Source organism: Octopus bimaculoides, chromosome 1 (assembly GCF_046866305.1).
Source record: "Octopus bimaculoides isolate indiv1 chromosome 1, ASM4686630v1, whole genome shotgun sequence".
NCBI classification, from domain to species: domain Eukaryota; kingdom Metazoa; phylum Mollusca; class Cephalopoda; order Octopoda; family Octopodidae; genus Octopus; species Octopus bimaculoides.
The window spans coordinates 80,309,371-80,336,398 of record NC_142928.1 but is presented as its reverse complement, the minus strand read 5'-3'; the positions used below and the strand labels follow the sequence as shown (position 1 = coordinate 80,336,398).

At 38.8% G+C, this 27,028-nt stretch overlaps 1 protein-coding gene across 7 annotated transcripts in view; it reads left to right on the top strand.

The window, feature by feature from the left end:
• Positions 1-27,028, top strand: part of LOC106877087 (uncharacterized) — a 51,666-nt gene that overhangs the window by 17,526 nt on the left and 7,112 nt on the right. Inside the window, exons 1-6 of one of the 7 annotated variants that reach the window (XM_052967682.2) lie at positions 1,030-1,076; positions 11,764-11,898; positions 13,840-13,976; positions 15,628-15,734; positions 19,233-19,354; positions 24,316-24,623. In XM_052967682.2, the coding sequence (XP_052823642.1) occupies positions 11,766-11,898; positions 13,840-13,976; positions 15,628-15,734; positions 19,233-19,354; positions 24,316-24,623 (807 nt within the window). In that variant the 5' untranslated portion in view covers positions 1,030-1,076; positions 11,764-11,765. Of the gene's footprint in view, positions 1-1,029; positions 1,077-10,763; positions 10,922-11,017; positions 11,253-11,335; positions 11,590-11,763; positions 11,899-13,839; positions 13,977-15,627; positions 15,735-19,232; positions 19,355-24,315; positions 24,624-27,028 lie in introns of those variants that run through there. The other 6 variants (XM_052967675.2, XM_089352726.1, XM_089352729.1 and 3 more) reach the window with 6 other exon arrangements.

Genomic DNA, 27,028 nt, shown 5'->3' with positions numbered 1-27,028 from the left:
AATTGAGATTCTCTTCTACAGCAACGAATAAATCTAAATAAGATAAAATAAGCAGAGCAACCGCGCATTTTCTACTTTTTATATTTTCTCTTATTTCTCTTTCTTTTTCTTTGTTCTCTCCCACCCTTTATATTATCAACCTCTTGCAATTTTTTCTCATCCTTCCTTTTCTCATTTTTTCATAGCTTTGTTTCACTCTACCTCTCTGCACACACAACACCTTTTCCTTCTCTCGTTTCTTATTCTCCTCCCATATCGTCGATCTCATGTGATACATAGATATTTCCCCCCTTCATCGATTCTAGTCCATTTGTCAATATATTTAATTTTATTTAAAACCTCTATCTTTAAAAAAATCCCTTTCAAAACAAACTGAAAAAAAATATATATATATATATATCGTATCCGTAATTTAAACATAATCCTTATAACAGAACAAAAATTAAACGGCATTTACATTAAAAAATCAGAGTTCGACATTAGGTTTCAATACCTAGATCTTTACCCTTTATGAAGTTTGAAAGTGTTTAGTTACTTTTAAAATCTGCCGGCCAAAGGGTAAAGATCCTTAATCTATATCTGATAAATTTCACCCTTGTTATTAATGATTCATTATATTATAGTTTAAAGATACTGCTCATAATCATATAAAAACTAAAACAAGGAACTATTATTGATAAATAGGATAATTGGTTCATAGAATCAATTACAAGGCCGTATTTTACTACAGCAGTTGTGAAAAGGTGTTAAATTCTTTCTTTTCCGGGGAATAATCAACTCCACTTCATAGGAACTAAGCAGGAAGTGTTCTAGTGAGTGAAAGACGGTGCACCAAGGAACATTTGACCTGTATTTTGCAGATTGTATATTTGATAAAGAGACATGTATGACACGGATAACAATAAAAGATGACGGGTGGAGCAGAAAACGATAATCAGAATCAATATCTCTATCAGACCGATAACTCGTTGAGCTGGCGTTGTGTATGGAATATATATATATATATATATATAGACTTGACACCGTTCAGAATTCGGTGTATACTCAAAGCAATGACTAGTATTATTACGAAACCGGTATGCTTGTAAATCTCTTTAATAACTCACAATAATGACTTTTATTACCTTTATTCCTACCTCAGTTCATCTAATTGTATATATATATCATTACTTTTCATAAAAAGCCTTACCTTCTTTTTGATTTCCAATGTGCATTTTCTCTTATTTTTCTGCTTACTTTCCCCTTACATTTCCACAGGTAGTTTCTATTTTGTTTTTTTAACATATTTCTATTACACACACACACACACACACACACACACACACACACACACACACACATATATATATATATATATATATATATGTGCAATAAAGACTGCAAACAAACAGGAAACAACTTCTATCTCATTCCAGGGTGAAAAACTAGAGGTAGTCGATAGCTTCCGCTATCTGGGCGACCAAGTTAGTAGTGGGGGTGGGTGCGCTGAAAGTGTAGCTGCTAGAATAAGAATAGCTTGGGCAAAGTTTAGAGAGCTCTTACCCCTGCTGGCGACAAAGGGACTCTAACTCAGAGTAAAAGGCAGACTGTATGACGCATGCGTACGAACAACCATGCTACATGGCAGTGAAACATGGGCTGTAACTGCTGAGGACATACGTAAGCTCGCAAGGAATGAAGCCAGTATGCTCCGTTGGATGTGTAATGTCAATGTGAATACCCGTCAGAGTGTAAGTATCTTGAGAGAAAAGCTGAACATTAGAAGCATCAGTTGTGGCGTGCAAGAAAGACGATTGCGCTGGTATGGACATGTGGTGAGAATGGAGGAGGATAGCTGCGTGAAAAAGTGCCACACCCTAACAGTTGAGGGAACCCGTGGAAGAGGTAGGCCCAGGAAGACTTGGGCTGAGGTGGTGAGGCAAGACCTTCGTACATTGGGCCTCACCAAGGCGATGACTACTGACCGAGACCTTTGGAAATGTGCTGTGCGTGAGAAGACCCGGCAAGCCAAGTAAGATCGTTGCCAGTGCCCCTGGACTGGTTCTTGTGCGGGTGGCACATGAAATGCACCATTTTGAGCGTGGCCGTTGCCAGTACCGCCTGACTGGCTCCTGTAGGATTTTCGAGCGAGATCGTTACCAGTGCCCCTGGACTGGCTTGTGCGGGTGGCACATAAAAGACACCATTTCGAGCGTGGCCGTTTTCGTGCGGGTGACACGTAAAAGCACCCACTACACTCTCTGAGTGGTTGGCGTTAGGAAGGGCATCCAGCTGTAGAAACTCTGCCAAATCAGACTGGAGCCTGGTGTTGCCATCCGGTTTCACCAGTCCTCAGTCAAATCGTCCAACCCATGCTAGCATGGAAAGCGGACGTTAAACGATGATGATGATGATGATGATATATATATTACAAGTTTAAATCTCTCTCTCTCTCACCCGCTCACTCACTCGCGTAGTTTCTACCTCAGTCAAACTGAGTAGCACCTTGGGCAAGTGTCTTCTGCCATAGTCCCGAGCTGACTAGAGCCTTGTGCGTAGATTTGAGAGACTGAATCTGAAGATAGCCCAATAAACGTGCGCGTGTTTGGAGCTTCCTTCTCAACCGCATAGCTCTGGGTTCCGTCTCACTGTGTGGCACCTTGGATTAATATCTTCTACTATAGCCCCAGGCCAACCAAAGCCTTAGACGGAAACTGAAAGAAGCCAGTCATACGTACATACATCCCTTTTTACTATAGGCACTATGCCTAAGGTTTTGGGGGAGGTTGTTAATCGATTATATCAACCCAAGTATTTTACTGGTACTTATTTTATCGATCCAAAAAGGATGAAATGCGAAGTTGACCTCAACAAAATTTGAACTCAGAATGTAAAGTCAGAAGAAATGCTACTAAGCATTTTTTCCCCAGTGTGCTTATTTTAATGCAGGCAGTGGTAAGCAATGTGTACCAAAAAGGAAAACTGTAACCCTCGTTAAATTGGACTGAGGGTGTTAGAAACACCTACATTGCTAGAAATAAGGCATAAATACTCCAATGCTGCAGCAGTCCAATGACTGGAACAAGGAAAGGATAAAAGGTATGTCTGTGTGTGTGTATATCTCATTGTTTTGGCATTGTATGAGAGTTGTTAAACTAGCATCACCGTCATTCAAGCAATGTCATTCATTTCCAATCTTCTGTGAAAATATGGTCCACTATGGGGAAATATTACCTTGCTTGAAAACAGGTGAGGGCTGGCAGAAGGAAGCGCATCCAGTCGTAGAAAATATGCCACAATGAATATAGTCTGACTCATGCAAGCATAAACAAGTAGACTTTAATTTGGTTATGTATATGTGGCTAGGCACAGCCGCGGCTGTGTGGTAAGAAGTTTGCTTCCCAATCTCATGGTTCTGGGTTCAGTCCCACTGTGTGCCAGTTTGGGCAAGTGTTTTATACTATAGCCTTGGGTTGATCAAAGCCTTGTGAGTGGATTTGGTAGATGGAAACTGAAAGAAGCCCATTGTATATCTATATGTGTGTGTGTGTGTGTCTTTGTCCTCAGTACCTCTTGACAACTGGTACTGGTGTGTTTATGTCCCCATAATTTACCAGTTTAGCAAAAAAAGATCAATAGAATAAGTACCATGCTTAAAAAAAAAGTTCTGGGGTCGATTCATTCAAGTAAACCTCTCAAAGCAGATGAAGAAGGGAGAGAAGTTGAGCCCATGTGGGGCAAAGGAGTGAAGAGAGAAGATTAATTCCTGTTCACGGCAAAAACAGGAGTTCAGATGGCCCCTGTGCAAAGACAATCTGAACACAGACAGGTGTTGTAATGAATGACCAGTAGAGCGAAAATGGCATGAGGTCATTGCCAGTGCCGCTGGACTGACTCCTGTGCAGGTGGCATGTAAAAAACACCATTTGAGCATGGCCATTGCCAGTTCTGCCACGCTGGTCCTCGTTCCGGTGGCACGTAAAAGAACCCACTACACTCTCAGAGTAGTTGGCATTAGGAAGGGCGTCCAGCTGTAGAAACTCTGCCAGATCAGATTGGAGCCTGGTGCAGCCATCTGGTTTGCCCATCCTCAGTCAAAGCGTCCAACCCATGCTAGCATGGAAAGCGGATGTTAAACGATGATGATGATGATGATGATATATATATATGTGTGTATATATATATATATAAAGTTATATATATCAATATATATATAATCATATATATATATATATATATATATATATATATAAATTGAAGTTGACCGAGCGCTGTATTCTTTCTTGTCTTGAGGTTCACGGCCAAACGACTGGGTGGATTCGCGTGAATTCGGTTCTGACAACCCCAGAACCTAGGTCGTGTCGTACAAATTTCAGGTCGTTTTTACTTTCATCCCATGATTATAATGTACGAAGACCTCATGCTGTCAACAGGTCACAACTTCCACTAATTAATTGGAATTAAGAAAGGTATGCAAAAATAACTTCCTTTGGCACACACACAGAGTTACAGCCCCCCCCCTTTCTTTCCTCAATTTACTCACATTCCTTTGTTTTTCATACCAAAGCGGGTAGCCGAGGTTGGGGAAGAGGCATTCAGTATTTCTTCCAGAAAAATTAAACTTTTAAAAACAAATTATATTTCCCACATTTGTAACCTCTATTTTTTCACGAGGATAATGAACAAAATTCAAAAGACAGTTAAGAATAAGGAAATTTTGGTGGGGAGGGGGAAATTATAATTTTGAAAAGGTGATTTCTGGGCAAAATCATATTAGCTCATTTGGTGGAACTAGAGGATAGTCATCCCTCCCTCTCACAAACTGAACTTTCCAATTTTTTTTTTCTTTTTTTCATTGGATTCCTATGTTTTTGATGACGGAGATTCTGAATATGCAAAAATCCACGTTTTCAAATTCTTTAATTCTTCTCTCCACTCAAATTTTTTATTTTTTATTTTTCATCAAATTTTTTTTTCAATCTGCGTGGAAAAATACGGGCAGGGGAGGAAACTAATTCTAATTTCAAATTTTATATGTAAAACTCCAAAATTGATCCACACTCCATCCCACTGTCTAAAAGTGAAAATGAACGGCTATTTTGTCCATTTCTGCATGCGTAGATTTATAGTGAAAGAGGAAAAGGACCACAAATCCTCACCACAAAACTAGATATACTAAAAATAACAGCTAAAAGTCTGGAGAAAATTATGATAATGAATCAAGGGGTTTAGTCGTTACTGCCAAAATTAATTTCCCTTGCATTTTCTCTCTGTTTCGATATTCAATTAAAAGAGAGAATATATTGTTGCCAACAATGTTAAAGCTTTAGTAACTTGATCGATCTGTCATTGAACCAGGATTTTAATTTCAGTTGATACACACTTTGCTGTGTAGATGTGATGCATTCACCGCGACCATCTTCTACCCAGATGTACCAAAGTATTACACCTTGAATAACCATGTTAAGAAGTGGAAGTGGAGAGACCTTTGTGTAACTGTCGAAAGGCATCCACATATAAAAAAAAGTAACATTCTAGGTTGAGTTTATACAGTTGACCCCAAAAACTTCGAATGCTACTGTCTCCAGATGCTCCTCCACAAAGTTTCTGGACCAACGTCATTCAAAGACCTTAAAATATTAAACTCCTTGATTTGCGAAACATTTCGGCAAGCCTGCCAACTATGAGGTCTTCTCAAAGATGGCGGTCACTGGAGTTTAGCTCTTTCTGACACAGCAACAGCATGCACCAACCAAGAAGATTCATTGCCATCATGTTGTACCATTGCGATTTACTGAATCCATTACAACTTTGGGAAAACCACAAAGACAGCCTATCTGATGACATACTTCATGAAGCTTGATCGTTGCATGGGCCAAGTGTCTCCTTCTTGGATGTTATATACACTGAAGAATTACGGCATTTAAAAGACATGCTTAATTCCATTGGGAGCAAAAGCTTATCCTACTATGGCCTTCCAACACCATCAGCTGAACATCAGGGCCTTTCAAGAGAAGTCATTCGAGAAAGAGCATACGATTTGGATGCCCTGAAAAGGTAACTTGATGAAAGTGAACCATTATTGCAAGCTGAGCAAAGGTCTGTTTACAATGAAATAGTAGTGTCTACCTTGCAAGGAGACGGACATATTTTCTTCATTGATGCACCAGGAGGAATGGGGAAAACGTTCCTACTTAACCTACTTTTGTTAAAAATAAGGCAATTGGGAAACATAGCGATTGCTGTTGCATCATCAGAGATAGCAGCAACTTTGTTAACAGCTGGATGAACAGCTCACTCAACATTCAAATTACCTTTCACTTTGACTTCAACAAATGCTCAAATGTGCAATATTTCGAAACGATCACCGACAGCGGAAGTTTTGCTCCAAACTACACTTATTGTCTGGGATGAATGCACAATGGCATACCGTGGTGTACTAGAAGCCCTAGATAGGTCACTAAGTGATATTAGAAACAATACTGCCATTATGGGGCTTAACTGTTGTCCTTGCAGGGGATTTCTGTCAAATATTACTAGTCATACCATGGGCTATGCAAACTGATGAGATCTATGCTTGAACTGGTAATTTAGTACCTCACTGATCCTGGTTGGACTATCTGTGAGGGAGCCATCCTTTTCAAAGAGGTGTCCTATCTTGCAGCATACTGAGGCTGTTTCTTTCGCGTAATGAAAGAAGGCTTTTGTGTTTGACTTAATGTTTTTTATAATCCAGGCTTTTTTGTCTGCTCTCTCCTCACGTAAAATTGTTGTAGACTCTTTTCAATCTCCACCAGTGTTGTTTTTAGGCGGGATCTTTCTCTACTTTTGGGATGTTGGTTGAGTCAATTTGAAACCTTCATCTGTCGTTTCATGAGGATCTTCCTCTTCCTTGGAATCTTGTTTCTATTTGTTTTGGCCTTGTGCTCTGGGACATATTTCTGGCATATGGCTTGCACAACAGACATGAAATATTCTAGTCTCATGCCAATGTCTGGTGTGGAGAGACATTTTGGCCAGTCCTGTCTGAGGATCTCTTTTTGGACTGATTTCTAGTCTGCTTTTTGGAAGTTCAGATGGAAAAGATTTCAGGTGCTTCCTCTAGGCTGTATGTCTCTGGCTACTTTCGGCCTAAACATAGTCAGCTCTGTTATGTTGTGATCCGAGACTAATGTTGGCGTCACTTTCATATCCTGCATAATGTCCATATTGTTCATGAAGCAGAGATCCAAAATGCTATTCGCCCTAGTTGGTCTGAGTACAACTTGCTCCATGAATAGGACAATGATGAGGTTGAGTAGGGACTCCACATGTGCTTGTTTGCAATGAGTCATTGATGAGAGCATGAGGCCTTTGGGCCATTTAACGTCGGGGAAGTTGAAATCACCCATAAGAAATGTGCTCACTTGGTGTTCCAGTTTCATGAGGATTCCTTTAATTCTTGTGAGGCAATCTTCAAACTTGCCTATGTGGTTTGGAGCATTCAGTGGGCAATATGTATTGCATATGACTATATTGTGTTGTCTTATGTATACAGTTAAAGTGTCACATACTGAATTTGAGTATGACAGTAAGACCTGGTGTGTGAGGTCATCAGGGATGTATACAGCAGCTTCACCATGGCTCTTTTCCCTTCTGTCTGTTCGCAGTATGGCATATTTTGGTATGTGTACTTTTGCATCCTCTATATCAGGGCTGAGGTGAGTTTCCACAAGTACTATGCATAGGGCTTGATTGCATGCAGCAAGGTCTCTCAGGAAAGAAATTTTATTGTGATACAACAGGCCCCCAATATTTAATAAAAATATTAGTGTGACAACTGTGCAGGTATTAGGGGAGGCCATCCTGTGTCTGTTGACTGTGGTGGTAAGGTTCCTTGTTTGTGCTTAGTGTAGCCAGGTCAGCTGCTGCACAATCCTTTGTGCCATGAACAAAAAAGACTCTTGCTCAGCTGCTGCCTTGAACATAACCTCTGAAGAGTGCACTTCTTTTGTATATTTTTTCTTTGGAGATGATTGTTGTCTTTCCTCAGGGAAGTTTTTCTCCTTAAGGCCGCTGTAGTTTTGGGAGGGTCTCGGGTGAGCAGATCGGCAGTTTTTGCCGTCTTCCCTATGCCAACATTTGCTTTGCAGGTAAAATCTGCAGGTCCTTCATTGCCTTATATATATATACCGGAGTAAGCACATAAATGTGCAACAAGGTGGAAAAAAGAGTACCCAAATACCAGAGGTAGAGTAATATTCTTTATTTAAAAGCAGCAGAAATATAACAAAAAACTGTTACTCGGAGTTTCATGTTCCCGTTCATCAGACAGTTTTGTTACGGGGTTGTGTTTACATCCCTGTAACTTAGTGGTTCAGCAAAAGAGAACGATAGAATAAGTACTAGGCTTTCAAAGAATAAGTCCTGGGGTCGATTTGTTTGATTAAAGATGGTGCTCCAGCATGGTTGGGGACAAATGACTGAAGCAAATAAAAGAATAAAGGAATATATATCAGGAGTGGCTGTGTGGTAAGTAGTTTGCTTACCAACCACATGGTTCTGGGTTCAGTCCCACTGCGTGGCACCTTGGGCAAGTGTCTTCTACTATAGCCTCGGGCTGACCAAAGCCTTGTGAGTGGATTTGGTAGATGGAAACTGAAAGAAGCCCATCGTATATATGTATATCTATATTTGTCCCCCCAACTTCGCTTGACAACCGAGGCTGGTGTGTTTACATCCCCATAACTTAGCGGTTCGGCAAAAAGAACCGATAGAATAAGTACTAGGCTTACAAAGAATAAGTCCTGGGGTCGATTTGCTCGACTAAAAGGCGGTGCCCCAGCATGGCCGCAGTCAAATGACTGAAACAAGTAAAAAGAAAAAAAAGAAAAAGATATAATTATATGTATTTATTCTATCCTAATAAATAATAATTCTGATAGAATAAATGGGTTAACAGAAACCAAGGTAGCAAAGATCACAAAATAACTGTGGTGTAATTCCTGTTGGTGAGGCAGAAACTCCTTGATATTTTGGGTATTTGAGTATATTTAAAAATTTAAGGAATGGAGAAAACGCATGTTATAACTGCATACTTTACTCCGACATATGAGGAGAAGTTTACATTTTTAACATCGCCGATTCCTATGGATCGCATAAATTGTAATTTTTCGAAACATATGTCAGAATAAAGTATGCAGTTATAACATGCGTTTTCTCCATTCCTTAAATTTTTATATATATATATATATATATATATATATATATATATATATATATATATATATATATATTAGTCTTACCAGCTGAGCAGAATATGCATTACTGAAGAATTCTCTTAAGATCTTAACATGCCTAGTACTTTCACTAGTTGGCTTTAAGGATCAGATTCACTTCAGTCTGCCTTATAATTGTTGACCAACAATTTCAGTCAACTAACCCTATTAGAGTTATCTCCCTTCCCCTTGCTTTTAGATTTTTTAACATACCTTAGAAAAAGTTTTGTCTATAATTGCTTGGATGATTAGATGATCTCAGTTGATAGAAGTTTTTCTAGTTACTATTTTACATATATGTGTGAGTGTGAATGTGTGTGTGTGTGTGTGTGTGTGTGTGCACGTTGTGTGTGTGTGTGTGTGTGTGTGTGTGTGTGTGTGTGTATGGTGCATGTGTAGAAAGGGAAGCCTCCACTTCAAATAGCTTTGTAAATTCAGGTGTGTATGTATGTATGTATAACTGTCTGTCTATATGTGTGTATGTATCTTTAGATTTTAGTTGACGTATCACACACAGTTACACACACACAGTTACACACACACAGTTACACACACACAGTTACACACACACAGTTACACACACACAATTACACACACACTTTTCTGTCTGTCTTTTTTTCTCTCTCTTGGTTTAATCCTCTTCATGTCAAAATTTACATAAATATTTATCATATTCATAGATATGGATGTGGCTGTATGGTAAAGAAGCTTTCTTTCCAACCATATGGTTTCAGGTTCAGTCCTACTGCATGCACCTTGAGCAATTGTCTTCTTTCTATAGCCCCAGGCTGACCAACACCTTGTGTGTAGATTGCTAGGTAGAAAACTTAAAGAAACTCATCATGTGTGCGTGTGTGTTTGTGTGTGTGTGTGTGTGTGTCTGTGTGTGTGCGTGTTTGTGCATGTATCTATGCTTTGACTTCACATGATGGTTGTCGGTAAGTGTCACTATCCTATAAGTGATGCTGTTCATTTCCAGTTTTCCATAAAACATATGTCAGCCATGGGATAATATTGATTTCAAATTTTGGCACAAGGCAGGGGCTGGGCTGGGGTGAGGGAATCGATTATATCGATTCCAGTGTTCAGTTAGTACTTCTTTTATCAATCGCGAAAGGATGAACAGTAAACTCAACCTTGGCCAGAATTTGAACTCAGAACTTGAAGACAGACGAAGCGCTGCTAAGCATTTTGGTTCCCAGTGTGCTAACGATTCTACCAGCTCACCACCTTAGTTATGAGGAAATATTACCATGCTTGGAAACATGTGAGGATTAGTAATAGAAAGGACATCTGATCATCTGGTCATAGAAAATCTGCCTCAATAAATTCTGTCTGACCCATGCAAGCATGGAAAAGCAGACTTTAGTACAACGATGATGATTCACTACAGCTTATTTTGAGTCATTGCCTTGGTTATATTTAAGCTCATTCATTCAATGCTGCACCTTTTCTTTGCCTGCTACATATCTAGATGTTGCTTTTATTATTATAATTTTTCTTGTTCTTTCTCTAATTGTTTGGTCGTCAGGTGTCCACTCAGGAGTAGTGACACCATTTCTTGTTATCTTCTAAATTTTTCCACCAAGCAATTACATCATTTATGACTGACTCATTGGTACCTGAGATTGAAACTCACCTCTGTAGCTCTATCAATACCTTTCAGTATGATTTAATACCAAAAAGTAAATGAATATTTATCTACAAAATCTGTCAGAAGTTATCATTCAACCATGACACAGTTTCAGCTGTAACTTAATGTTAGCATTGTTTATTGTTTATAATCCGAAGTACAGCAGTTTCAATATTTAGGTAACTCTAGAATAAAGAGCTTCGCACCTGGCAACAAGTGTGATCAGGCAGCAGTGTGTAGTAGCGGAACAAAGAAAAGAAAAGGACTAAGAAAGAATAATCTTTTTGTCCAGTTACCAAGTTGTAAAAAAAAAAAAAATGAGAGCAGGGAGTGTCCATTGTATAGTAGGTAGTAATAGTAAACATTCTGTGTTTCTTGGTCTAGTAAGTTATACTATAAACAAATAATAATAATTATAAATATTTCATAAAGTTATTATTTTTATTATTATTATTATTAATGATAAGAAGAAGACAATGAAGATGAAAAAAACATTGTTGATTTGAAAATACCTAAATCTCTTAAAAACTCTTTCAAAATTGAAATATTACAAATTTATCAGTCTTACTTCTCAAAATCTGGTCTCCTTTCTTCCTTTCCCTATAATATATCAGTGCTGATCATAAATAATACCTATATTAAAACATCCAACTTGCTGTTACTTGAAGTTTCTAAAAGAGACTTCGGACAGCAGCTCATATAAGACAAAGCAACAACACGGTAAATAATAATGATAATAATTATAGTAGTAGTAGTAGTAGTAGTAGTAGTGGTGGTAGTAGTAGTAACAATAATAATAATAATAAAACAATGATAACAACAGTGTTGCTTGTTTTATTCATTTTGCATACTTGTATCACTGAACTATCTTCTACTTTTTATTTTTCTGTCTAGCAATGGCAAGAGGTGGATTTCATGTAGAATTTGGAATTAATGAAACACTTCTTACTCAATATCTTGAAAAGAATGACTACATTTCAGCTGAAAGAATTATCAGGGAAACTGCAAACCCATCTTACTTGGATGAAGGTAGGAAAGATTAATTTCTTGTAGCTAAAAAATAAAAAATAAAAAGGTTATAACAACACCAACAACTAAAATCGAGTCCATAAACATAAATATTTCCTATTGAAGAAATAGTCTATAGTTTAAAAATGTTGTAGGTTAAGTTTATTAGTATATATTTAGAACAGATATTATGATCTATACAATAAAAGTATAATTTTTTGTACATAGCTTTAAAAAGCATGACATATATTTAAAGAATGTTGTATTAAATATCCTTGGACTACAAACATCTTGAGACAGAAACTCACACATGTCTGTACTGTATATGTATATATATATATGTTAGTATTTCACTTAGGCATAGTGGTATTAATAGCCTGGTACATATGCTTCAGAAAAAGACTCAGTTGAGTACAGAGCAATAATAAGAAACAGAGTAAATGAAAATAATATATTTAAGTATATATATAATATATATATTTATATATACATACATATACACTCATATATGTATGCATGTATGTCTATATGTATATATATATATGTGTGTGTGTGTATATATATATATATATATATATATATATATATATATATATATTTGACTGAGGACTGGCAACAAAGAAGGTTGGTGCAGCCTTCTGGCTTGCCAGTCCTCAGTCAAATTGTCCAACCCATGCTAGCATGGAAAGCGGACGTTAAACGATGATGATGATGATGATGATGATATATATATATATATATATATATATACAGGCATAGGCATGGCTGTGTAGTAAGAATTTTGCTTTGAAACCATATAGTTCTGGGTTCAGTCTCACTGTGTGGCACCTTGGCCAAGTGTCGTGGGTTGACCAAAGCCTTTTGATTGGATCTGGTAGATGGAAACTGAAAGAAGCCTGTCATATATATATGTATGTGTGTAGACATTCGTATATATGTATATATGAGGCATTTATTCTAAAGCCAGATTTCCTTGCTGTCACCAGCAAGGTAATATTTCCCCATGGTCAGATATGTTTTTTGCAGAAGTCTGGAAGTGAACAGCCTCACTTGTATGACAATGATGATGTTTATTCACATATACACACACATGCATACATCTACATACATACATTTATACTCACTCATACACACACACACACATGTATATATGTATATACATATATGACAGAGTTCTTTCGGTTTCCATGTTGCAAATCTGGTTACAAAGATTTGGTTGACCTGGGGCTATCAGTAGAAGATTGTTGCCCATGGTGTTGTGTGGTAGAAATGAACCCAAGACTCCATGGTTGGGAAGCAAGCCGCATAGCCATACTTGTGCCTATATATATCATCATCCTTATTTTCCACCATTTCCATCATCCACCATGCTGGTGTGTTTACGTCCCCGTAACTTAGCGGTTCGGCAAAAAGAGACCGATAGAATAAATACTAGGCTTACAATGAATAAGTCCTGGGGTCGATTTGCTCAACTAAAGGTGGTGCTCCAGCATGGCCGCAGTCAAATGACTGAAACAAGTAAAAGAGTAACTCAAAACGGACCAATTTCAGACATTTGATGCTGACAGTCTTTTTTAAAGATGTATGACAGAAAGAAAACAATAAGATGAATCGGAACTTAATGGGTGTATTGGTTGGTATCAATGATGTTGCGGGTAGTGTACTGACATCTTGGTGGTGTTGCTAAAAATGTTTGATGTACGGAGAAGCAGTACAGCATGTTTGAGACATGACAAGAGATGATTGTGGCATGGGCAAGGCTATGACGACAGGGTAACTATCTCATACTCTCTCTCTTTCCCCCTCTCTCTATATATTTATATATACATACACACACCCACACACACACATATATATATATATATATATATATATATGTATATATGCAGGCACATATATGGATATTATTTTAAAAGTGTTTGAGGAATGTGTTTCTTTATGTTAATTCAACTTTCATTGCAGGTTGTTACCAAAGGACACCTTTGTATATAGTCCTTTGTGGTCATGATGAAGAAGAATTGAATGTCAAACCACGTAATCTATTCCTGGCGAAATTGTGCATAGAGCGAGGAGCAAATGTTAATCATAGAGTTCCTAAGGTAAAACAAAAAAAAATATACAAATTTAAGGTGGTGAGCTGGCAGAATCGTTAGCACACCGAGCAAAATACTAAGTGGCATATCATCTGTTTTTATGTTCTGAGTTCAAATTCCACTGAAGTCGACTTTGCATTTCATCCTTTTGGGGTCGATAAATTAAGTACCAGTAAAAAAGATTATTATTGTTACTTACATTATTTATATTTGACAGATATTTGTCCTCATCTTGTTTGCTAACAAAATGTTTCAGCTGATATACCCTCCAGCCTTCATTAGGTGTCTTGAGAACCTGTGTTCTCATTCCTAACGTATTTTTCAATGTTATTATTAATTATTATTATTCAGGTCACTGCTTGGAATCGAACTCAGAATCTGGGGGTTAGTAGCTTGTGCTCTTAACCACTACACCTTATGCCTGTGGGCAATTATGGAGTGAATTTTAGGGCTTCTAAATCTAATATTTTCCTATCTTTCCTTAATACCGGTTTCCATATGCTATTCATATCTGCACCTCCCCTGTGAGATGAAGTTAAAACTTTCCTTAATACCGGTTCCCATATGCTATTCATATCTGCACCTCCCCTGTGAGATGAAGTTAAAATAATAGACAGAGAACACCACTGGAAAATATGAAAACTAAAAGAAGCTGCACATATGCTGGTGCACAACAACCTCCTAAGCAAACTGGAGGGTATATCAGCCAAAATGTTGTATTAACAACAAACAAGATGAGAACAGATATCTGTCAAATGTAAATAATGTACATAATTCCTCATCTCTTAAATATAGAACTGTATTATTGTTATTATTATTTAGGTGGAGAAAAGTGGTGAGCTGGCAGAATTGTTAGTATGCCAGGTGAAATGCTTAGCAGCATTTTGTTTGTCCATACATTCTGAGTTCAAATTCTGCTGAGGTCAACTTTCCCTTTCATCCTTTCGGGGTCGATGAAATAAGAACCAGTTATGCACTGGGGTTGATGTAATCAACTAGCCCCATCCCCAACAATTTCAAGCCTTGTGCCTACACTAGAAAGGATTATTTAGGTGGAGGTCTGGCAGAATCATTGACGTGTCAGATGAAATGTTTAGCAAGCATTTTTCCTTCTCTTTACATTCTGAGTTCAAGGTCAGCTTTGCTTTTCATCCTTTCAGGGTTGATAAAATAAGTACCAGTCAAGTATTGGAGTTGATGTTATCAACTATCACACCCCTAAAATTGCGGTCTTGTGCTAAAATCTAAAACTATTATTATTGCTATTAATGATGTATTATTAAATCAATAATCTATTATTTGAATGTTATTGGAATATTAAAGGCGGTGAGCTAGCAGAATTGTTATCCACTGTGGTCAACTTTGCCTTTCATCCTTTTGGGGTCGATAATATAAGTACCAGTCAAGGACTGGGGTCAATGTAATCAACTTAGTCACTTTCCTGAAATTGCTGGCCTTGTGCCAAGATTTGAAGTCCATATTATTGGAATATTAAATTTTTCTGATCTAAGTTATCAAGTTAGGTTGAATATCCAAATGGAATTGGATCTTAACACAAATTCTGTTATATGTGTGTGTGTGTGTGTGTGTGTGAGAGAGAGAGAGAGATTGATAAACTGAAAGATAGATAAATAGTAATTCAATTTTTTTTTTTCAGGTGTCAAATGGTTCTGAATTTCTTGGCCCAGGGAAATCTCCTATTGAGTTAATCATTGATTTTTACAATGTTGTTACCAGATACTTGGAATGGTCAAAGTCTGGCAGGTAGAAGTTTATCTTATCTTCCACAAAAAAAAACACTAGAACTATGTATGTGCTTTTGAATGTATGCATAGAGTTTGTATATGCTTTTCAGTTTATGTTTTATTGTTTCCGTATGATTGTTGCTGTGGTTTACTACTTTACCTATAAAATTGTAATTGAAAAACACACACTCACGTACGTACGCACGCACACACACACACACACAAAGATGGGCTTCTTTCAGTTTCTTTCTATCAGATCTATTTGCAAAGCTTTGGTTGGCCCAAAGTGTCACAAAGTAGATCTGGGCCCAAATCCATATGTTTGAGAAGCAAACTTCATATATATATTATATTACATATATATATATATATATATATATATATATATTATATTATATTATATTATATTACACATATATGTAAGGAGAATTCACAAAAAAAAGAAGCAAAAGACGAAGACAGGTAGTGTAGACAACAAACAGATGTCTTATTTTAACGCTCGGGAAGTGAAAAAGTCTTTAACATTTCAAGCCTACGCTCTTCCACAGAAAGGAACACGGAAAGAAACAAGGAGAGAAAATAAAGAATGTGTAGTGGCTAGCGATCTATCATGGCAAATGTCGGACTGAGGGGTCACACAGGGGAGCTAGGAAGAAGGGGAGATAATAAAGTAGTGGTGATCCCAAAACAAAGGTGCGCGTGCGTGTGTATAAGAGAGCATGTATGTGCGTGTCGAAGAGGGCTGGTGACCTTGATGTGTGCTTGTGTGTATGTGTAGGTGTGTGGATGTGGGGCTGGGAAGTGGTCAGTGCTAGTGTGTGCATGGTGGTGTGATGTGATGTGATGTGGTGTTATGTGGTATGGTGGTGTGTGGTGTGTTGGGATGTGGGGGAGGCAAGGGTGGGGTGTGGGTTAGGCTGAGGGTGGGGTAGAGGTGGGGGTATGTGGGTAGGCTGAGAGTGGGGGTAGAGGTGGGGTATGTGGGCGTGGGTGTAAGGGATGGATTGGGGGTGGGATGGGATGGATAGGGAAGGTGGGGGTTGGATCGTGTGAGGGTAGAGTTACAAGGGAGGGCCATGCTGGAGCACCACCTTTAGTTGAACAAATCAAACCCAGGACTTATTCTTTGTAAGCCTAGTTCTTATTCTATCAGTCTCTTTTGCCAAACTGCTAAGTTACGGAGACTTAAACACACCAACATTGGTTGTCAAATATACACACATGTCTTCCTCCATCTTTCTATCTATACCTCTGTCCTGGCCTCTACTTCACTGCTATACCCTTCTGTCCCTTCCTCCTTGTTCCACTTCCTCCCTCCACCATCCTCTCTATCTATTTATCTATCTGTCTTCCTCTATCTTCCTATCTACCCTTCTGTCCTGGCCTCTACTTCACTGCTTCTGTCCCTTCCTCCTTGTTCCATTTCCTCCCTCCACCATCCTCACTGCTCTCGTGTGACCTGTGGTCAGCTTTCTTTTCACTCCAGCCACTGTGAAGGCAAGACGAACTACTAGCGTTCTACCTCAGATTTGCGTTTGGCCGTACGGCTTTTCAATGTTGTTTTCACTGTCCATTTTTTCCTGTCTTGGTTTGTGTTTGCCACCTTGGAATCCTCTGTGTAGTTGGTTGATCCACTACTCAGGAAGAGACTATTCTAGAGTACGTCCTGTCTGGTCTTCGAAACGTCTAGATAGAATAGAGACAGCTGATGAAGGGATATTCCAAGGGGCTTTCCGTTTTCCTATGTGTTCGTTCCGTTGTCTGTAGTTTATTGTTCTAACGTCCTGTACCCTGATATGCATGTATATACACATGTAGATGTAAGTATGTACATATATGTGTGTATACATGTATATATATTCTTTGTATTATTATATATATATATATATATATATATATATATATACACACATACATACAACAGGCTTCTTTCAGTTTCCATCTACCAAATTCACTCACAAGGCTTTGGTCGGCCTGAGGCAATAGCAGAAGACGCTTGCTCAAGGTGTCACGGAGTGGGACTGAATCCGGAACCATGTGGTTGGGGAAGCAAGCTTCTTACCACACAGCCATGTCTGCAATCCCATAAATAGTGCAGTTTTTTTTATACTTCTTTTATTTTTCAAAATTAAGATAAACAAAGTTCTTTTTTAATCTAAAGCATACTTTCCTTCGTTGTTGTACTTGGGGATGGTCATGTAGACTTGTAAGGCCCCTCTTCCAAAATTCACTTGACTGTGATGAAAATTCTCCTCCAGCATTGTTTGGACTTCGTCTACAGAATTCATATTTTTTCCATCCAAATGATTTTGAAGTCTGCAGAATAAATGATAATCAGATGGGGCAATGTCTGGCAAATATGGTGAGTGGGGCATCATTTCCCATTCAAACTGCTCCAGCCTTTGGAATGTCATCCTTGCTGTATATGACCGAGCATTATCCTGATAGAACACCTTTCATCTTGAAACCAAAGATGGTCGTTTTTCTTCTAATGCAGGTGTCGATGAACAGTTGAATGACCAAATCCAAGAGTCTCTGCTAGTTCCTCAATAGTTATGTTGGGATTTTGTTCCACCAGGGTTTGCAGGATGTTCTTGTCGAGCTCTACAGATCTTCCAGGATGCGGCTCGTCTTCTAGGCTGTAGTTTCTGGCTTGGTATTTCTGGAACATTCATTGACACTGGCTTTTACACTTATTGTCTGATCCCTATATCCCTCGCACTTTTCATTGTGTTATTGCCTTTATTGAACTCATGAAGCAAAATGTGCCGAATATGTCCCTTTGTCAATTCCGTTATAGCTTTGAAAAAATAACTGTTAAAATCGAACTGCACTCTTCAAAACTTGCACTAAGAATACGATGAAGGTAAAATCACTACCTACATTTATAGCAATTTGATGAAGGTAGTTTATCTCGTCACCCTCCAACTTTTAGTTCAATCAATTGAAAATACCGCATTATTCATGGGATGACCCAATATATATATATATATATATATATATATATATACACACACACACACACATACATGTTTATATATACATTTATGTGTGTCTGTGTGCATATATATATACATGGCAAATGAAAAACAGAAGATGGAATATACATACATATATAAATAAATACATGTATATACATATATATGCATATATATACACATGCATACATGCACACACATGTATGCATGTCCACACATGCACACACATATACATACATGCATACATACATACCCTGTTGATGTTGAAATTCCAATGAATGGCAAGAAATTCTTGAAATAAAACTGAATAATGACATACATACATAAAAAAAAAAAGCATTTTACATCCACTCTGCATTAATCAAAGTTTTGTATGCTGTCATTTAAACATAATAACAGTTATATTTGAAATATTGTTCAGCACTAGCTATTTCAAAAGTCATGATATACTGATGGCATATTGTCTAATGAGATATTGATTTTAAATTTCTTTTGATCCAGTTTATTCACAGACATTTTCACATTTATTTCATTGCTAGATTATCTGCAAGTGAATGCTGGAATCCAAATGATGACATTGTTATTGGTTTCAGCAATAAAATTGTAAATAATCTGTATGAAGTCAAAGAAATTTGTGAGCAGCTAGTTTTCACTATTCTGGGTAAGCTTTGTTTTATATTTTCTATCTTAGCTTTTTGACATAAACGAATATCTTTTATCTTTTACTTGTTTCAGTCATTAGACTATGGCTATACTGGGGCACCACCTTGAAGAAAGTTTAGCTGAATGAATCAACCCTGGTAGTAATATGTTTTTTTTAAAGCCTGGTACTTATTCTATCGATATCTTTTGCTGAACCGCTAAGTTACTGGGATGTAAACACACCAACACTGGTTGTCAAGCAGTGGTGGGAGATAAACACACACACACACACACAAATATATATGATGGGCTTCTTCCAGTTTTCATCTACTAAATCCACTCACAAGGCTTTGGTTGACCCAAGGCTATAGAAGACACTTGCCCAAGGTGCCATGCAATGGGAATGAACCTAGAACCAAAAACAAATGATTATAAATATGAACTTAATATATTCTGTTATATTTCTATAGAAATTAGAAATTATAAACTTACAGCCAGCACTGATTTATTACAATGTTTTATATCTAAATATGTCTGAGGTAAACAGTGATTTCAAAGATGGAAAAATAGGTAATGGGTGGCAGGTATGGCTATGTGGTAAGAAGTGTGCTTCCTGACCACATGGTTCTGATATTTGAAGATATATATATATATATATATATATATATATTCAACTATGAATTAGAAGTAGCTTGAGGTATATAAACAAAATCAAACACATATACACAAGGTATGTGTGTTGTTAGCTTATGGGTTGGCTGTGGCTTTTAGGTGTAAGAGAATATATTCTCTTATGCCTAAAACCTGCAGCTGACCCACAAACTAACAATACACATATCTTGTGTATGTGTGTTTGAGTGACTGAGACCTTTAGCGATGTGCTGTGCTTGAGAGGACTCGTCAAACCAAGTGCACCCGTACTGGTGGCATGTAAAGAACATCTTTTGAATGTTGGGCCTCACAGAGGCAAAGTGGCCGAGTTCCTTTCGAATGTTGGACCTCACAGAGGCAAAGTGGCTGAGTTCCTGTCAAGTGTTGGGCCTCATGGAGGCAATGACCAAGACCTTAGGCATTATGTTGTGCTTGAGAAGACCCATCTAGCCGAGCAAAATCACAGTTGTGGCAGATACCAGTGTCATGCAAATTGGCACCCGTGCTGGTGGCACATAAACGCACTCCAGTGTCACGCAAATTGTCACCCATGCCAGTGGCATGTAAATGCACCCCTGTGTCATGCAAATGGAACCTGTGCTGGTGGGATGTAAAAGCACCAATTACACTCTCGGAGTGGTTAGCATTAGGAAGGGCATCCAGGTGTAGAAAACCATGCCAAATCAGACTGGAGTCTGGTTCAGCCTTCCAGCGTACCAGCCCAGTCAAACCATCCAACCCATGCCAGCATGGACAACAGACGTTAAATGATGATGATATATATATATTTATACTCTTTACTTGTTTCAGTCATTTGACTGTGGCCATGCTGGAGCACCACCTTTAGTCGAGCAAATCGACACCAGGACTTATTCTTTGGAAGTCTAGTACTTATTCTATCGGTCTCTTTTGCCGAACCGCTAAGTTGCGTGGACGTAAACACACCAGGATCGGTTGTCAAGCGATGTTAGTAGGGACAAACACAGACACACAAGCATATACATATACATACATACATACATACATACATACATACATATATATATATATATATATATATATACATATATATATATACATATATATATATATATATATATATATATATATATATATATATATATATATATATATATAAACATATATATATATATATATATATATAAACATATATATATATATATAAACATATATATATATATATATATATATATAAACATATATATATATATATATATATATAAACATATATATATATATATATATATATATAAACATATATATAGATATATATATATATATATATATATATATATATATATATATATATATATATATAAATAAGATTTTCTGGGCAGGGAACACTGACGGGGTCGGGGGCGTAGGAATACTTCTAGCGGAGAAATGGGTGGATAAGGTAATCGAGGTCGTTAGAGTAAGTGACAGAGTACTTAAGATCAGACTAGTGCTTCATCATGGATTAGCTACTGTCATCTCAGCCTATGCACCTCAACCGGGGCTACCAGATGATCTGAAAGACCAATTCTATGACACCCTCTTGCAAACTACCTCGTCGACGAGTGACAGGGACCTTCTCTTTGTGGCTGGAGACTTCAACGGTCATGTCGGACGTCGTGCTGGAGGCTTCCATGGCATACATGGAGGCTATGGCTTCGGTTCCCGCAACGAGGAGGGAACCAGACTGCTGGAGTTCTGTGATGCAACCGATCTTATGGTCTGCAATACCAACTTCAGGAAACCTGCCAGTCACCTAGTCACCTACCGCTCCGGCAGACACTCTAGCCAAATCGACTACATCCTCGCCAGAAATAGGGAAAGAGGGCGGCTTATAAATGCTAAAACCTACCCTGGCGAAAAATGTACCCCACAACATAGATTAGTAGTTAGCGACTTTGGGATCAAGGCAAAATGGGTGCCCAGAATTAGACAGGCTTGGAGGAGAAGGGTGTGGAAGCTTAAAGACCCTGCAAACGGACAGAGACTTAGAGACAAGTTACTTGAAGCATTTAACGAAATAGAAGGGGATATAGCATCATACAACGGGAAAGCCCCGGGAAAGCCCCCAGCCCATCAGGAATCACTGCAGAGATGCTCAAAATATCTGGCAGTGTTGGCTATAGCCTAGTCACCCGTATTACGAACCAGGTGATACACGAAGGAGTCATACCCAATGACTGGTGTAGCAGCATCATAGTCAACTGCTACAAAGGTAAAGGTGATGCTTTAGATACAAATAATTACAGAGGCATCAAGCTGTTAGATCAGGTTATGAAAGTTACAGAGAGGGTCATAGCCCAACTAATTAGGGAGCGAATCAATTTAGATGAGATGCAGTTTGGGTTCGTGCCAGGTAAAAGCACTACTGATGCCTTATTTCTAGTGAGACAGTTGCAGGAGAAATACCTAGCTAAGGATAAACCTCTGTACCTGGCTTTCGTTGACATGGAGAAAGCCTTTGACAGGGTCCCCCGATCCCTTATCTGGTGGTGAATGAGGAAACTTGGGATAGAAGAATGGTTAGTGAGAGCTGTACGAGCCATGTACAGAGATGCTGCCAGTAAGGTGAGGGTTAGAAATGAGTACAGCAATGAATTCTGGGTAGAGGTAGGGGTCCACCAAGGTTCCGTCCTCAGCCCCCTCTTATTTATCATAGTCCTCCAGGCAATCACAGAGGAGTTCAAGACAGGTTGCCCCTGGGAGCTCCTCTATGCTGATGACCTTGCCCTAATTGCGGAGTCACTATCAGAACTAGAGGAGAAGTTTCAGGTGTGGAAGCAAGGTCTAGAATTGAAAGGCCTTAGAGTCAACCTAGCTAAAACCAAAATCCTAATAAGTAGGAAGGTAGATAAAACACAAACCCCTTCAGGTAGATGGCCCTGCTCAGTATGTAGAAAAGGAGTAGGTAGTAACTCTATAAGATGTACCCGGTGCAAGCTATGGACACATAAGAGGTGCAGCAACATCAAAGGCAGGTTAACTAGCAAGTTAGTTTTTGTTTGTGGCAGATGTTCAGGTGCAATAAAGACTGTAAACAAACAGGAAACAACTTCTATCTCATTCCAGGGTGAAAAACTAGAGGTAGTCGATAGCTTCCGCTATCTGGGCGACCAAGTTAGTAGTGGGGGTGGGTGCGCTGAAAGTGTAGCTGCTAGAATTAGAATAGCCTGGGCAAAGTTTAGAGAGCTCTTACCCCTGCTGGCGACAAAGGGACTCTCACTCAGAGTAAAAGGCAGACTGTATGACGCATGCGTACGAACAGCCATGCTACATGGCAGTGAAACATGGGCTGTAACTGCTGAGGACATACGTAAGCTCACAAGGAATGAAGCCAGTATGCTCCGTTGGATGTGTAATGTCAATGTGAATACCCGTCAGAGTGTAAGTATCTTGAGAGAAAAGCTGAACATTAGAAGCATCAGTTGTGGTGTGCAAGAGAGACGATTGCGCTGGTATGGACATGTGGTGAGAATGGATGAGGATAGCTGCGTGAAAAAGTGCCACACCCTAACAGTTGAGGGAACCCGTGGAAGAGGTAGGCCCAGGAAGACCTGGGCTGAGGTGGTGAGGCAAGACCTTCGTACATTGGGCCTCACCGAGGCGATGACTACTGACCGAGACCTTTGGAAATGTGCTGTGCGTGAGAAGACCCGGCAAGCCAAGTAAGATCGTTGCCAGTGCCCCTGGACTGGTTCTTGTGCGGGTGGCACATGAGATGCACCATTTTGAGCGTGGCCGTTGCCAGTACCGCCTGACTGGCTCCCGTAGGATTTTCGAGCGAGATCGTTGCCAGTGCCCCTGGACTAGCTTGTGCGGGTGGCACATAAAGACACCATTTCGAGCGTGGCCGTTTTCGTGCGGGTGACACGTAAAAGCACCCACTACACTCTCTGAGTGGTTGGCGTTAGGAAGGGCATCCAGCTGTAGAAACTCTGCCAAATTAGACTGGAGCCTGGTGTTGCCATCCGGTTTCACCAGTCCTCAGTCAAATCGTCCAACCCATGCTAGCATAGAAAGCGGACGTTAAACGATGATGATGATATACATACACATACATACATATATACAACGGGCTTCTTTCAGTTTCCGTCTACCAAATCCACTCACAAGGCTTTGGTCGGCCCAAGGCTATAATAGAAGACACTTGCCCAAGGTGCCACGCAGTGGGACTGAACCCGGAACCATGTGGTTCGTAAGCAAGCTACTTACCACGGTTTCTTGAAACGTGTTATTCAAAATTTTGTTATATGCAGTATGCTTAATAAAACGAACTAAGCAAATAATTTGAATTATGTTTTTTTTCTTTTACAGCAACTGGTGGTGAACCCAACATTAAAGACGAAGATCATCAAACCCCTTTACACACTTTGGCAATTCGAGGCTTTGATATTGAAATGGCAAAACTGTTATGTGAAAATGCAGGTGACATCAATGCTATCAACCAAAGACATAATTCACCTTTGTTGTGTCTGTTGGATATTTCAATCAGTGAATCAGACTACAAACAAATTAATGATCTCTCACCAACATCAAGTGATAACACCTTAGAAGATAATGTTGCCATTGATGGAGTGAAGAAAGATTTCTTTTACTTCTTTGCCAATCAGTGTGATATTGATGTAAGAAATAATTTCTTTAAAAAAATTTATTTTACCTTACTTTAGTTTCATTTCTGGTGTGTCTTTGTTTTTATTCTATTTGTTAGAATAATTTTTAACTTATTTTTTTATTTTTTATCTTTTACTTGTTCCAATCATAGGACTATGGTCATGCTGGGACACAAAATCACACACACACACACACTCACACTTATACACACACACACGCACACACACACACACACGGTGGGTTTCAGCACAGTTTCTGTCTTGTTCTCTTACTTGAGATCAGAATAATTTTTGAGAGAAAAATATAAGAAAATTGCAAATGAAAAACAGCAGAAAGTCATAGAATAACCTCTATAACATTAATGAATTAATGATTGGAGCCTCTGTGTAGTCATTTGACCAGCTCTATATAGTAGCTGGGTCTTTAAACCACACTGTTGTGTCTCAGAAAAGGATCCATCATGCATTGGAAAAAAAAGCCCTCCCCCACAAAAAAAATATAAAATATAAAAGAGATGGGTAAACATTATAAGTGCAGGCATGGCTGTGTGGTTAAAATTTTGTAACCACGTAGTTTCAGAGTCAGTCCAACTATACTTAAGAAGACCCATCCGCCACAGCAGAACTGATACTGGTGCTGGTGTCACATAAAAAGCACTCAGTACACTCTGTTGAGTGCTTGGTGTTAGGAAGGTCATTCAGCTGTAGAAACCATGCCAGAACAGACAATGAGGCCTGGTATGACCCCTGGTCCTACCACCTCTGGTCAAACCATCCAACCTGTGCCAGCATGGAAATTGGATGTTAAATGGTGATGATGATGTGCAGTACCTAGGGCAAATGTCTTCTACTGTAGCCCAGGCTGATCAATGCCTTACGGGTGAATTTGGTAGATGGAAACTGTGAAGAAGCCCATTGTATATATATATATGTGTGTGTGTGTGTGTGCGTTTCCCCTCTCTACCATTATTAGTGCTGGTTTGTTTACATTCCTGTAACTTGGTGGTTCAGCAAAAGAGACCAGTAAAATAAGTACCAAATATAAGAAAAGCAAAAATTTTAATTACTGGAGTTGATTTATTTAACTAAACTCTTCAAGATGATGCTCCAGCATGGCTGTAATCCAATGACTAAAACAAAGGAAAAGTCAACAGGCATGGGTGTGGCTGTGTGGTAAGAAGCTTGCTTCCCAACCACATGGTTCCGGATTCAGTCCCACTGCATGGCATCTTGGGCAAGAGTCTTCTACTATAGCCTCGGGTGAACCAAAGCCTTGAGAGCGGATTTGGTAGATGGAAACTGAAAGAAGCCCATTGTATGTATGTGTGTGTGTGTGTGTGCATCTTTGTATCTGTGTTTGTTCCCCACTGCTGCTTGACAACTGGAGTTGGTGTATTTATGTCCTTGTCACTTAGGGGTTCAGCAAAAGAGATTGATGAAGTAAGTACTAGGCTTAAAAGAATAAGTCTTGGAGTTGATTCATTTGACTAAAAACTTATCCAAAGTGGTGCCCCAGCATGGCTGCTGTCTAATGACTAAAACAAGTAAAAAGTAAGAGATAAAAGATAGATCTGTTAAGTTTCTGAAATAGATTTTGAAGCAAAACTTTTTGTTCAAGCATCTCATTGTTTCATACAAATATTAGCTTTTGTATAATGCATGAAGATGTAAGGTAAATGGAAAGATGGTTAGTTGAGGAAACAAATACTGCTAAGGGCTTTTTAAGAATTTACAATTGATTAGTGAAGATGAGGGTAACCCTTGCCACTTTACTATTCCTCTTTTACAGTGATATTCTTGACAACAAGCATGGCTGTGCATTCAAAAAGTTTGATTTTGAACCACATGGTTCAGTGTTCAGTTCCAGTGTGTGGATGCTGTCAGATGATACTCTCTGTCATAGCTGCAGGTTGTGAGTGAAATTTGGTTGACAGAAACTGGAAGAAGCCTGTAGAAAGCTTCTAACAATGCAGAGAGTTTTACAAAAACTTTTGCATTTCCTTTTCTTTTTCTATACACGCGCACACTGCTGCTGCTGAGACCCGCCAAGGTTGTTTATGGAAGACCAGTCATGCCCATGCATACCGGCCTCCCCTCTCCACGCCACTGATGTTATCCAAAGGAAAGGCAAAGGCTGATACAGCTTGGCACCTGTGATGTTGCAACTCACTTCTACAGCTGAGTGAACTGGAGCAACGTGAAATAAAGTGTCTTGCTCAAGGACATAACACGCAGCCCGGTCCGGAATTCGAACTCACAACCTCACGATTGTAAGCTCAACGCTCTAACCACTAGCCATGCGCCTTCACACACACACACACACACACACACATTATATATATATATGTGTGTATGTGTGTATCCATTTACTGTTAACTATTGGAAAACGAGTGCTCACTACCATGGTAGAAATTAAT